This window comes from Coenobita brevimanus, chromosome 101, assembly GCF_032717465.1.
Source record: "Coenobita brevimanus isolate Jiangsu-jjx chromosome 101, ASM3271746v2, whole genome shotgun sequence".
NCBI lineage: Eukaryota > Metazoa > Arthropoda > Malacostraca > Decapoda > Coenobitidae > Coenobita > Coenobita brevimanus.
Genome location: NC_137054.1, coordinates 43,700,184 through 43,715,393, shown reverse-complemented (window position 1 = coordinate 43,715,393; position 15,210 = coordinate 43,700,184). Strand labels below are relative to the sequence as shown.

Below are 15,210 nucleotides of genomic sequence, written 5' to 3'. Positions count from 1 at the left end.
ACTGAACTGGTTACGAAGCTTTAAGGAATCAAAAGTTCAGGATATTTTCTTACTATCTGCACTTTGAACGAGCCAGAAAGTACGATTTCACTGAAGTTTCGGTGCATAATTAGGTCAGACGATGTGAAGTAATTATTTAAGTACCCAGATACATTGTCAATTGCTTTGATGAATTCTACTCTGTAATACTCCTCCGCAGAACTCAGAGTATGCTCCTGAGAACCCTCATCTAGTCTCTTTGGAAGCTTGCGCTTGCGAGGGAGAAGCACTGAGTCTAGCTGACACTCATCAATCCTTTCTTGTGCTGCTTCAAACACCTCCTTAAACTTTCATTCTGTACGAAGAAATATTCTGTGCAGCTACCTTGGCAGCAGCAAGCATGCCACTTTTGAACCCTGGATTGCCTTATTAAGGTTTTCTGGGCCTTGTAGAACAGGCAGAGAATCTAAGAGCCCAAGAACACACTTTCCTGTGGACAAATAGCTGCGAATACCATTGGCTCGCGATGTAGTAGTTGACCCAAAGTCATTGGCTGCTTTTTGAAGGGTTTCCAGAGCTGCTTTATATTCGTCCAAGGTAACCTTGATCGAGGGGAAACGAGTTAACCAGCGTGTTGGGCAAATTGGCTTCAGTCGTGATGGGTTTGGTGTGTCGTCATCCTCATGAATAATAAGGTATAGATGCTTGAACTTTCCAGAGTTGTTATAAATGTTGCCAAGTTCCTGAACATGATCTAAGGCATCTCTAATGAATGGTGCTGCTTGCACTGCTTTGGAAGTTACAAGATTGGTGACATTAGCTCCATAGTGAACACAGCTGGCCAATGGTTGGATTTTTTTAGCTTCAGCTTGATAACCTCTGTATTTTCCAGACATATTACTTGCTCCATCATATGTTTGGGCTCCGAGGTTCGAATTAGGGAGCTGACATCTACTTAGAATATCCTGCACCATCTTGCAGAGTGAATCTCCTGTTGTTGATGACGCCTGATAAAGGCCAGTTAAATCTTCCATAACTTCAAATGAATCTGTCACACAGCGCATGCACACCGAGTCATGCTTATTGCCTTGAATATCTTGTGTTCCATCAACTGTGAGTCCAAACTAAGCAGACATTTCATTCAGTTCACTACAGGTTTTTCTCAGGATGTCATTACTCATTACCTCTAGCATTTCATTTTGAATTTCTCTACTTGTGAAAGACACTTTCCGTAATAACCATGCCTTAAGATTTGCATTGTCTTTAGCTCGCAACTGTAAAAGCCTCTTAAAATTCCCTTCACAGTAATCCTTCCCACGAACTGCAAGACCTTGTTCAGCTAAGTATTTTAGTGAAGATATTATCTTTACAGGGGATGACCTGGCAGCTCTTTGTTCTTCTCCCTTTTGGCTGCTAAGTTGCACATGCACTCCAGGTTGTGATTTGCGAAATATCAGATTAGCTGAAGCAATTTTGTGTGTGTGTGATTGTTCGTGCTGTCTAAATTTTTCTCTCCCTTTTTCCAGTTTCGAAAGCCTCTTGAGATAAACGCCTCGTCAGCACAGTGAGTAGGATGGGTAAGCTTTTAATGGGAAGCACCATTACATGTGTGGCAAACTACACCACTGATGTTACAATTAAAATGAAGCCATGGAAACTCTTTAAACCAGTGTTGAGTAAACTTTATTTTTCGTTTTGTTAAACTCTGAACAGGGATGCAACTAATGTCTTCAGGTGGAAAAGGTTGCTCTGGTAAACTAAACTTGAAGATTCACCGACTGATATCTCCTCTCCTACATCACCATCCTTCTCATCCTGAAATTTTTCTTGATGTCTTGCTTCTTCTGGTGAACACTGGACTTCTTCATGATTACTTGAATCTTTTTCTGGCACTTCCTGAGACTTCTGTACGGATGTTGATATCGATGATGAACCAGGAGCGAAAAACTTCCTGATATACATTTCTTGGAAGAGCCTGGGGATAGAGAGAATAATTCTGACACACGCCGATAACTGTATTTTGACACATTCTGACATTACAAGTGATGTTTATCTTTCGATTTCACATGTCATTCTGTTTCTCATAGAAGGGAGGACCTATTATTTACTTTTACCGTTGTCTTTCGTCATTCAGTGTCATTCGTCATTCAGATCAGTCTGTCGTGTATCTTGTGCGCACACAAAAGCAACTTCTGTGCTGCGAGGGAAAAAAAAAAAAAAAAAAACGCTTATCCAGCATCCTTAATGTCCCATTCGCGCTGAATAATGAAGGTTACAAAACTCACAATGTGGCTTGGGCGATGTCTAGTTTGTCATCAACCACACTCTATGTATTTTACCTTACCTCTGATAATCATTTCACCATATTTTCGTATGCCAGTCACAATGCATAGCTGTTCACTACAAATTTCTATATAGCATTACTATAGAGTATGGATGGGGGGTATGGATGGGGTATATGCTCGGGAGTAGGTGAGAATGAGAGGGCTAAAGAAGGAGCGTGTATTGTTGTGAGTAACAAATGGAAGGAGAATATAATAGAGTATGGATCAGTTGGCTCGAGGATTGTGTGGGTAAGATTGAAAGTTGGACTACAAATGTGGGCGATTGTGTGCGTGTATGCGCCAACGCAAGATTGTGCAAGCAGAGCGAGAGAAGAGTTCTGGACAAATATGGAAGTGTTCATGGAAAAGTTTGAAAGGAATGAGAGAGTGTTTTTGATTGGCGATATGAACGGTAAAGCAGGGAATGTGAAGGATGATGGAGTACTTGGTGAGTGGGGTGTGCCTGCTGAGATAGATGAGAATGGCAGTGCTTTAGTGGACATTTGTGCCGGGAGGGGATTGGTGATAGCCAGTACCCTACTTCAGACACAAAATGATCCACAGGTATACATGGCGAGTGATGAGAAGGGTGGGTGGTGAACTGAGTGAAAGGAAAGCAGTGATTGATTATGTGTGTGTGGATGAAAGGATGCGAAGGTGTGTAATGAATGCAAGAGTATACAGAGATTGGGGGAGTGGACTTTCTGACCACCACTTGGTGGTGGTCAGAATCAAGGTCCAAGTAGATTGGCCTGGGAAGGTAGAGTCCAGGAGGATTGGAAGTCAGGTATAAATATTCCCCTATACAAAGGAAAAGGAGAAAAAGAAGTGTGTGGTAATCATAGGGGCATTTGTCTTCTTAGTGTAGTAGGAAAAGTGTATGGTAGGATACTTATTGACAGAGTTAGGGATATACTATAACAGAGGAGTTAGTTGGAGAAGAACAGGGAAGTTTTAGAAGGAAAGAGGTTGTGTGCATCAGATATTCATTCTTAGATCTTTAGTGGAAAAGTTTCTAGAGATGAGAAAGAAGTTGTATGTAGCCTTCATGGATTTTGAGAAAGCAAAGGACAGGATGGATAGACAAGGATTGTGGGAAATATTGTTAAGTACAGTAGCGGGATTTGCCAGTTAGGTACTTGAGAAGCATCTTGATGTTTCCCGATGTTTACGGTAGTTAGCTCCTGTACGAGTCAGAGTTGCCAGTGTGCCTGCTGTTTGTGAGTGTAGTTATTTCATAAGTTACGCATTAATTTTGTGCTATTTTTCTCTATAATGTGTTATTTATGTGATTGTCTGTTAAATAATGTAATTAAAATTAAGTTCGTATGGTAAACAATTTACACTGTTATTTAATGTAAGAAAACTCTTGCATGTTTTGGGTTGTCTCCGAGTTGGTAACATAACTGTTGCCTCATCGAGTTTGTGCTAGAAGTTTCTCGACTAATGCAAGCTTATATAAGGATGGATGAGACTTGAACAAGTTCAATTGGTTTTCAGTTCAGTTTGAGTGTAGTTCAGTGTTAGTGCACTGCTCGTGGAAATAGTGAAGTGTTGTTGGCAAACATTTAGTGTCAGTGCAGTGCAGTTTGTATATTTTCGGTACTTGTGAAAACAGTGAAGTGTTGTTGGCAAATTGTGAAGAGTTACTGAAGTTTGTATATCATCAGAACATGTGAATATAGTGTTGTCAAGCATTAAGTGTAATTGCGGTTAGTAAAGTTTGTATAGTTCCAGTGCTTGTGAGAACAATGAAGTGAAGTTGGAAAGCATTAAGTGGAATTATTTGGAAAATAAATACAGTGAACTTTAAGGAGCCAGTGTTTATTTTTGCCTCAGCTGATCTTGTGTACTGTACAGTCATAAGAATGTTCGATGCAAAACAAACCTTAGCTGGGTTATATGGGTGGGTCCTTGCTGTTTGCCCCTCACCTATCTAGTGTTGGGATATCACAATCCTATTACAAGAGTTGGAATAATGAGCAAGAATGAGCCATATGGCAGGGAAATACATAAGACATGTTGTGGTAAAGACTACATATTATATAGATAGATAGATAAATAGATAGATAGAAGCAGGGAGTCAGATGATGAGAGGTGTTGTGTCTGCAAGAATCGAGCAGTGCTAAACATGCTTACACACTCTGACGCGAGGAATGCTTGAGACAGCGTCTAGTGGCCATAAACACACATACACACATGCTTACACACAGGCTGCGTGAACTTTCCATCCACGAGGAACACGCGTGACACACCCCTGCTACACCAGAATTTAGGAAAGAGAGCTCAGACGGAGATTAGACACCGAACAGGCAAGAGAGAAGTAGATAGGCCTCAGAGGAGACAGGTGACGGGAGAAGGGCTTGGCAATTTGAGAGAGAGACAGAAAGCGAGACAGGGAGGTAGCTACCCGGGACTTATACTCGTCCGTGTGAGAGACTTGTTAATATTTCCAAGACAAATAAAAATAGTCCCATACTATTCTTTACCTCTCCTGTCACTACATGGTGGGGAAGCTACTACAAGATATAAAAGCCGCTCGACCACAAGTCTAAAATATATATATAACTCAACTACAACTAAAGCGCAAAGAACCACAAGGTATTTTATGACACAAAGTCATTTATGACATTTGGTAGCAGCGAACGTATACGAACCTCGTCTACGAATTAACATTAAATTCCTACAAAATATCAAGATTGAAAACAAGAATATCTCTCTCAACCAACAACATAACCAGCTCCTGACGCTTCTCTCCATCCAGCCCCCTCCGTCTCCCAGATCATCATGCTGATGCAGAGGTCAAGAGATCACACGACGCCTTGCAAGTAGCTTAACGACAAACCAGCAAATCTACGGACATCGTCTCCGAATTAAAAGCAAATTTCTACAAAAGCAACCGAGACTCTACAAGATTAGCTTCAGTTCTACAGTGAATCACTACAAAATATAGCCTACAGTGCAAATAGTCTACAAGTCTACGAAACAATTCTATAATCTTCACGTAACTTCAAGCAGCAACAAGAAGAATATAAAACAAAGTAAGTAAAGAAGAGGAAAAGGGACCACAAATACCTCGAGGAAGAACAACAAAACAAACGAAGAGTGAGACACGACTCATAACCACCAGACCTCACCCTCCTCTCTCTGCTACATCCACCCAACCCCCAACGCTTACGCAGGAGTGAAGAGGTCAATACACGCAGCAAAAACACCAAGTCCATATTCACAACTCGTCTTACTCACCCGTCTTCACTCAAGTTACTCATCGCTACTCATTCACTCACCACAGCTACCAGTGTGGGAAGCCGACGTCACCATGTGCTGAGACGACAACACGCCAATCAACCCGCGAAGGACAACGCTATCACCACGTGCAACACCACTCACACCATTTCCCACCACGGTAAAAATTAGTGAGTTACATAGTTACTTCATTTATACAATACACAGTGATAGACAATAAGCTTCTGCACAAACATATAAAACGTGTTGTATAGTTACAGCTTAAATACACATACCTACTTGAATTATCTTCATAATTCAATCATTAAATACTTGCACCAACAATAAATATTCTACACTGTATATATTCATTCATTTATTATAACATTTATTTACTGCCAACGAGTGTTACCATTTATACCTACATAAAATAAGTGTTTCATATATACAACTATACATTAGTACATCTACAAGCGATAAAGAAAATATACCATCACAGTTACTCAGTGAGCGATTAAAAGAACTGTATTAAACATTTATTAATTAAAGCTACCTAGTGGAAACATATAAATTAAGTTACAAGGTAAACTAGAGAAAAAAAAAAAGGCCAACACAAATGCCGTTAGCAAGAGTGAACATCTTCAACACAATCGTGAAGACAATGATTTCCACACAGTGCTGACACACTTATTACTCACGATAGGTACAGGTGAACAACAAATCAGTGTGTATAGTTAATACTGTATATAGTGTATATATTTTTTATATAAAATAACAAAATATGGGACTATATAATATCATTTTATAGTATCTGTGCAATATAAACTAAACTTTGAAAAAGTATCCCAAGGAAATTAGCCAGTAATTATGTAACCATGAACAACATGGAAAAAGTGTACACAAGCAAAGAGAAACAAACTATAGAAAATCAATACATACAAAAAAGAAAAAAAAAAGAAAAAGAAAGAAAAGTAAGAAAGAAAAAAGAGAAATAGAGTAAGATCACATAACAAACAAATGAAAATAAGTGTAAATGTTACTATATATGCCAAAATACCACATAAACTACAAACAAAAAAGCAAATTGTGTTCCACAAACAAGTGGCATGACACATCATCACTATCATCGACCGCAGCATATGTTAGGACTGCAGTTATTACAATTATGTTACTCCATATTACAATAATGTAACTACAAACGATATGTAACAATTATGTAACGACAAACGATTGCATTATGTTACACAAACTACAATTATGTACCTACAAACGATATGTAACAATTATGTAACGACAAACGATTGCATTATGTTACACTTTGCCAATTATGTAACAGTTGCATTAACAAGATGTAACTTTTATGTAACTTTAACTACAATTATGTACCTACAAACGATATGTAACAATTATGTAACGACAAAACAGTTGCATTAACAAGATGTAACTTTTATGTAAATTTAACTACAATTATAAGGCCAAGACACTTATGTAATAGTTGCATTAACAAAATGTAACTACAATTATAAGGCCAACACAATTATGCATTAACACAATATTTTGTGACAATTCATAAATTGTTACAATTATGTAGTACCACAATGTTAGTACACTATTATAAGTCATACAATTATAGCACAATTCTATATTACCAGTATCATCATACAAGTTAGGTGAAATATTAGACATTACTAAAGTGATAACTCAAATATGTAATGTATAACCTAGCAGTATTACCATTGCACAATTATATGCGTACGTCTGTTGTACATGCACGTCTTACAAAGTGTTATACAACAACCATTGCATTTATTCAAATATGTATACAACTTGTTTAAATGTATTATTACTGAATAATCACTATTTACTATGAATATTATATGTATACAATATTCATACAATTATGTTACTTTTACAATATTATATATTTCACTTAATTAGCTTATAAGTTCATTATAATGTATATATAATATGTATTAATATATTATGACTATTAAATGTCGATGGTACGCCATTTTCGCGCGACCGAGCAGTGTGGTAAAGACTACATATTATATAGATAGATAGATAAATAGATAGATAGAAGCAGGGAGTCAGATGATGAGAGGTGTTGTGTCTGCGAGAATCGAGCAGTGCTAAACATGCTTACACACTCTGACGCGAGGAATGCTTGAGACAGCGTCTAGTGGCCATATACACACATACACACATGCTTACACACAGGCTGCGTGAACTTTCCATCCACGAGGAACACACGTGACACACCCCTGCTACACCAGAATTTAGGAAAGAGAACTGAGACGGAGATTAGCCTTAGAACAGATAGGTCGAGAGGGAGACAGGCCTCAGAGGAGACAGGCAGGAGGTCAAGAAGAGGGATGACCCAAATGTCACGACATGATAATGTTTGCATTACCCTGAGTGCCCTGCCAGGGATTAATAATGAAACTTGCCACGTTTATCATTTTCCTATTATTTAACACTTAATACTTATAGAATACAACAGATAAATTATTATGAAGGGTATTAAATCTATAAGCATCGACTGTTTTTCTTTTTTTTTTCTTTTTTTTTTGACAATCTGACAAGGGTGCACAAGTTCATTTGTTTTAGATCGGTGGTTAAATGTTTCAGATGGATGCTTCAGAGTTATTATGGATGGCTTGTGGTATATCCATGTTATGCATTATGGAGACGTCACAGAGTGCATGAGGGGCTATAATCACTCTGCATTTATTATATGTAGAAAGCAATACATATCATTATTACATTGAAATTAACTAACTAGTCTTGTATTGTCTGAAGTACTATCATACGTCTGGCATGGATGCACATACTCATTGCCCATCTGCATGTGTGTGGCTGACTCTACATCATTCTGTTATATTTTTATTTAATGAATTCAGTGACGGTTAATAAAACGTATTGTCTCTAAGCACAGAGGCCAAACGATCAAATTTGCTTTTATTACCTCTAGCACAAATTCTAATCTCTGTGTCTCACATAACTGACATTGACGGGTTTGCGGTACAAACTTTCCTGTCCCGTCATTCCACAACACTTCGTCGTTGTATCATAGTGCATAGCTCTGAAGGGTAACAATAGTTTTTCTTATGACTTTACACCTAAAGGCTGACCATAGGAAGAACAACTCACTGGGCAACATCCTTCATGTACTGAACTACTGCTGTTGGAGCCTGTAACAGTGTGGGTGGGAATGTAACACTGGTGTCAGGAGTGTGGATAATTTCAGTGCTGCAGTGAGTCTAACTTTCGACATGGAAGCAGGAGGTGTGCAAACAAGGCCTTGAGCTGGGCAGGAGGAGGAAATGTCCCTGGTGACAATTGTGAAACTATTACAGGCACAAAGTGTAAAACTGAAGGCACAGTGAAGAACACAAAGAACAATTACAGGCACAAAAAAAAAAAACTCAAAGAACAGTTACAAGCACAAAGTGTCCAACTACAAGCACAGAATGAAGGACTACAGGCACAGAATGAAGAACAGAAAGAGTCCAGGAACGAAATTAAAGAACAATTGCAAGCACAGAGGGAACAGCTTCAAGAGGAATTGCAGGAGCAAGAGAGGGAATTACAACTGAGGATGCAAGGAGAGCTAGATGCTTTTATGGGGGAAATGAAGGAAGAACAGGAACAATTGAAGGAGGAGGTATACGCTGACCTACGGCAGCAAAAGTATGGGGTAAGCAATAATGTGACCGAGTACAAACAGCATGCAGACGACCAGCTGAAGTCAGTTAGTGAGGAAATAGTGATGGAGTGCAGAGAGGATATAGATAACCAGTTGATGCATGTAGTTGACCATGTGAAGATAATTAGTGAGAAAATTGAGGCTGCAGAGAAATACTGCACTGTTGAGCCTCAGGTTAGTGAATGGAATGGACGGTGTATTGTGAATCTTGACGGATCCCAGGCATCTAAAGGTAGCATTACAGGGTTGAATAATTAGAATGCAGAAGGTTTAAGTCCTGGCCTTAATTATGATGCCCCAGTTTTTAGGCCCAAACCAGTGAAGTGCATGGTTGTAATGGGTGTCTATTTAAAAAGAAACCTCAGGAATTTGATGGTAGAGTATCTTGGGAAGCTTACCTTGCACAGTTTGAGTTACTTGCGGATCAGAATGGTTGGGATGATAGGCAGAGGGCAGTGCAGCTTGCTACTAGCCTTAAGGGTGCCGCAATGGAAATTCTGGGCCAGATGTCAGTGATAGAAAGGAACAGTAACCAGTCCATAGCAGAAGTGTGGGAGTGCAGAAATTAAACCATGTACCGGACTGAAGTTTATAAAGTAAGATTCCAGAGCCATGTACGGGCTTGAGGAGAATCCTTACAGCAGCTTGTATATGACCTGAAGAATATGGCATACAAGGTGTACCCTGGAGCAGCACCTAACCTGTTGGCTATTCTACTGAGGGACAAGTTCATCGATGCTGTTGACAGTGCAGAGTTGAAAGTGCAAGTGAAGCAGACACAACCAAGAAGCATGCAAGAAGCACTAGCCAGGTCTCTAGTATTTGAATCCTATGTCAGGTCCAGTACATCCACCTTTCAGGCAGGTCCTAGTGCAGGATTTAAGACAAGAAAGGGGCAGATATGTGAAATGGAAAAATTTGAGGGAAGTTGCTGGTACTGTGAAAAGCCAGGACATCAGAAAGTGGATTGCGACAAGTAGAAGAAAGAACAGAAGATCAGAGGAGATTGCTGGTTCTGCGGGAAGCTGGGACACAGGAAGGTGGATTGTCACAAATAGAAGAAGGAGCAAGAACAGACCAGTGCAAGGAAATCCCTGATTGCAACAAATGGGTGTTGGACATGTGGTGAGGTGGGATACCTCAGCTATGAGTGTCCAACTGAGAAGCATGAGGGTATATTAGTGAAGGCTGGTGATGACAGGCAACAACCAGCCAATTTATTCCAGAAAGCCCCACCACTGGAGAAACGCAGGAGAACCTTGATGAATACTGTGCAAGAAGACAGAAGAACAGACAGCAAGGAGTGTAGTAGGAATGGGAATCTTGGCAAGAAATGCAGCCGTACTGCAGTGACAGGGCCAGCGTCAGACCTGAAGAGGATGCGGATGAAGGATGGAGATTTGCAACCTGTGCTAGAGTGGCTGCAGCGGAGTACAGTGCAACCATCTTGGGAAGAAGTTTCCAGGTTAAGCCCTGCGACCAAGGGCTACTGCAGTCAGTGGGACCTTCTTCATTTGAGCAACAGACTACTGAAACGTCAGTGGGAGACACCCGATGGCCTCAGCAAGTATTGGCAACTGGTGGTTTCGAAGAAGATGAGGCCCAAGATCTTGGATGAGTCTCATAACCAGATCACTAGTGGGCACCTGGGAGTGAAGAAAACCCTAAGCTGGCTGCGACAGGGGTTCTACCGGATTGGCATGCATCGGGATGTTGAAGAGTGGTGTCAGGCCTGTGATGTATGCTGTGCCAAGAAGGGACCCAAGAAACGTGGTTGCGACCCTCTTCAGCTGTACCAAGTGGGTGAACTGATGGAAAGAGTCGCAGTGGACATTGCTGGACCTCTGCCAATCACTGAAAGAAGAAACTGGCAGTGGCGGGCGTGCAAACGAAGAAGGACCTTGTGCAAGTGCAAAGCGCAATCTACAGTTCACTACCTTGCGCAAGCGCAAATGCACAATCTGACAAATATTTAGCTTGCGCAATGTCGCAAAGCGCAAGCACAAACCATTTGCATATATTTTTGGGAATTACTAAAAAATATTGAGATATTTAAATAAAACAGCATACCTACTTACTTTTATTTATCATTATTATTTTCTATTATTTGTAATTTGCGCAAGTGCGCAATCTAATATTTAGCTTGTGCAATGTCGCAAAGTGCTAGCGCAAAGCATTTGCATATATTTGTGGGAATTACTGTAAAATATATATTGGTATAATTAAATAAATTACTAAATTAGCAACCTGCCCACCACCCGCGCTGACTGAGGTACAGTAGGTCATTGTCCGGGAAAAACAGCCTATATTTACTAAGGCATTGGCAAAGATCACGTGATTACTGTATCATCAACTCTCTCTCTCTTTCCGACAGAGGAGGGAGGGAATGGAGAATAAGAGAGAGAAGAGGGACGAAGTTTATGCCTTATCTCCTCACTCAAAGGGACACTCCTTTGCCATTCCCATATTTATTCTCTCTCTCTCTCTCTCTCTCTCTCTCTCTCTCTCTCCAACAAAGGAGGGAGGGAATGGAGAATAAGAGAGAGAGGAGGGAGGGAATGGAGAATAAGAGAGAGAGGAGGGAGGGAATGGAGAATAAGAGAGAGAAGAGGGACGAAGTTTATGCCTTATCTCCTCACTCAAAGGGACGCTCCTTTGCCAGTCCCGTATTTATTCTCTCTCTCTCTCTCTCTCTCTCTCTCTCTCTCTCTCTCTCTCTCTCTCTTTCAGAATAATGCTCTTTATCTCTCTCTCTTGTCTTGTCAAGACAATTTATTTAATAATTCAATATAGATATACAATAGCATATGTCATTCGTTACAAAAAATTAAAAAATCATGAAAACATAGTATTTAAATCAAATATCTACAGCCTAATAAATTATTAGGCTGTGGATATTTGATTTAATAAGTAATATGTTTTAATGGTTTTTGTAAGGAATTGTATATGCTAATCTTAATAAATAATGTATATTAATTATTATTTACTAATAATAATCATTTTAAAAATATTAAAAATACATTATCTCTGTTGAAGCATATCAAGAAATGCTACTACCCCCTTCCCTCCCACCTCCCCCCACCAAGTTCCACCAACCCACCCTCGCGACCCGCCCGAGCCTCCCCCATCCATTGTCCAGCCATGCGGGAAGCTCCCAAGACCACGTGTCCCCCCGGAAGACCACGTGTCCCTTGGATTGCGCAGTGCACAATCCACAGGTCAGGTGCGCAAGCGCAAATTCAGTTGTGCAAGCGCAACTAAGTTTGCACTTGCGCACCTGCCTTTTCATGTGCACCACAAAATTGCTCATGGTCTCGTGCGGTGCGCAATGCGCAAACGATATCACCGGAGCACAAGGGTGCGCAATTGCGCTTTGTGCAAGTGTTTGCGCACCTGCCCAGCACTGGAAACTGGTATATATGTGTCACCATGGACTACTTCACAAAGTGGCCTCAAGCCTATGCAATCCCTGATAAAGAGGCAGCAACTGTTGCTCAGGTGTTGGTTGACCAATTTTTCTGTCGTTTTGGGGTGCCACAGGAGCTACATTCAGACCAGGGTACGAACTTCGAGTCTGCTGTGTTCCGTGAATGCTGCAAGTTATTAGGGATCAAGAAGACCAGGACGACCCAACTAAGGCCACAGTCAGATAGGATGGTGGAGAAATTCAACTGGACCATGGGACAAGAGCTGGCCAAGTACTGCATAGAGGGTCAAAACGAATGGGACCAGAAATTACCTGTGTTGTTGTTGGCATATTGGTCTGCATCCAATGAGTCTACCGGCTACACCCCTGCAAAACTATGTTGGGCCACGAGTTACGTTAACTCATTGACTTGTTAATGGGAAGACGACCTAGTGAAGAGCTGCCTACAAACACCTCCAGCTATGCAAAGCATCTTCAGGAAAGGCTGGCTGAGGTACATCATCAAGTGCGAGGAGCCCTCAAGTTTTCAGGAGGTGATGAAGTGCAAGAATGATGCCAAGGCAAGTGAGGTGAGCGTGAAGGATGGTGACCAAGTTTGATTATACAATCCTCAGCTAAAGAAGGAACAGTCAACGAAGCTGCAGAGCCCGTGGGATGGGCCTTACACTGTGTTAGACCGCTTATCAGATGTAACGTATCGGATTCGGGGAAGCAGGAAGTCTCGCCCAAAGGTGGTACAAGTGAATCATCTGTGGCAGTACCATGGGCCAAGACAGCACAGCTGGGACGTCTCTGAGGAATAGTGCTCACCCGCAGCCAAGGATGTTGAGGAGGACCAAGGAGCTGAAGTGCAAGATGACAGTGACAGTTCCCCAAGAGAAGAAGCGAATCAAGAAGAGGACCAATATCTTCCAGGAGGAGTGGACTGTGTGGAGGAGCAAGGACGTCATCGGAAGTGGCATAGAAGAAGACCTGATAAGATTAAGGATTATTTTGTGCATAGTTAGATGTTTCATTAGGATTAAGGTTTATGTTTGTATATATGTGCAGTTTTGTCGGGATGACAAAGAACGAGGGAGAGGGTAGTGTTAAGTAGCGGGATTTCCCAGTTAGGTACGCGAGAAGCATCTCGATTTTCCTGCTGTTTACGGTAGTTAGCCCTGGTACGAGTCAGAATTGCCAGTTTGCCTGCTGTTTGTGAGTGTAGTTATTTCGTAAGTTATGCATTAAAATTGTGCTATTTTTCTCTATAATGTGTTATTTATGAGATTGTTTGTTAAATTATGTAACTGAAATTAAGTTTGTATGGTAAATAATTTATAGTGTTATGTATTGTAAGAAAACTCTTGCATGTTTTGGGTTGTCTCCCAGTTGGTAACTCTTAACTGTTGCCTCATCAAGTTTGTGCTAGAAATTTATCTGTTAATGCAAGCTTATAAGGATGGATAAGAGACTAGAACAAGTTCAATTGGTTTTCAGTTCAGTTTGAGTGTAGTTCAGTGTCAGTGCAGTGTTCGTGAAAGTAGTGAAGTGTTGTTGGCAAGTATTGTCAGTGTAGTGCAGTTTGTATATTCTCGGTACTTGTGAAAACAGTGAAGTGTTGTTGGCAAATTGCGAAGAGTTACTGAAGTTTGTATATCATCAGAAGTTGCGAAAATAGTGTTGTCAAGCATTAAGTGTAACTGCAGTTAGTAAAGGTTGCATAGCTCCAGTGCTTGTGAGAACAGAGAAGTGAAGTTGGAAAGCAGTAAGTGGAATTATCTGGAAAATATAGACAGTGAACTATAAGGAGCCAGTGTTTATTTTCGCCTCAACTGATCTTGTGTGCTGTACACCTAAAGGCTGACCATAGGAAGAACAGCTCATTGGGCAACGTCCTTCCTGTACTGAACTACTGCTGTTGGAGCCTGTGGCAGTGTGGGTGGAAACGTAACAGTACTAAGAATGCACGCAGTAGATGGGAAGTTATTGAATGGTGTGAAGAGTATGTATGAGGGTGCTAAGGCTGCAGTGCGTGTGGATAGTGAACTGAGGAAATTTTTCTATTTGAAGGTTGGATTGAAACAGGAATGTGTCATGTCTCCATGGTTGCTCAATCTGTATATGGATGGGGTTATAAGAGATACAAGGTAGGGCAGTGGATGTTAGAGCAGCCCTAATGAGAGAGGGCAGTGTTTGGAAACTCCCTGTACTGTTGTTTGCAACTTTGCAGATGAAGACGAAGGGGAGTTGCAAGGCTTGGTGGATGAGTTTGGGAACGTGGGTAAGAAACGGAATCTAAAGGTACGGAAGAGTAAAGTTATGGTCTTCGAGAGAAGTGAAGTTAGTGAACGTACAGTGAAGTTAGATGAGGAGGAAATGGAAAATGTGAGTGCATTTAAGTACTTGGGTAGTGCGATGAGTAAGGATGGAAGTTTAGAGGGTGAAGTGCTTGAAAAGGAAGAAAGGTTGCTGGTTCTTCGAAAGCGGTGCTACGAAACAGAGAAGTGAGCATGGAAGTGAAAAAGGTACTACATGACAGTATTGTGATACCAACTCTATCTTAT

At 40.8% G+C, this 15,210-nt stretch overlaps 1 protein-coding gene across 1 annotated transcript; it reads right to left on the bottom strand.

Moving 5' to 3' along the window:
• Positions 1 to 359: 359 nt before the first annotated feature.
• On the bottom strand, positions 360 to 12,547 carry LOC145415015 (uncharacterized). The gene is made up of 3 exons (XM_080284432.1): positions 12,519 to 12,547; positions 1,755 to 1,954; positions 360 to 1,090 (listed from the first exon to the last, which is right to left on the bottom strand). The coding sequence occupies exons 1-3, from the start codon at positions 12,545 to 12,547 to the stop codon at positions 360 to 362; spliced, it is 960 nt and encodes a 319-aa protein (XP_080140558.1).
• Between the last annotated feature and the right edge of the window lie 2,663 nt (positions 12,548 to 15,210).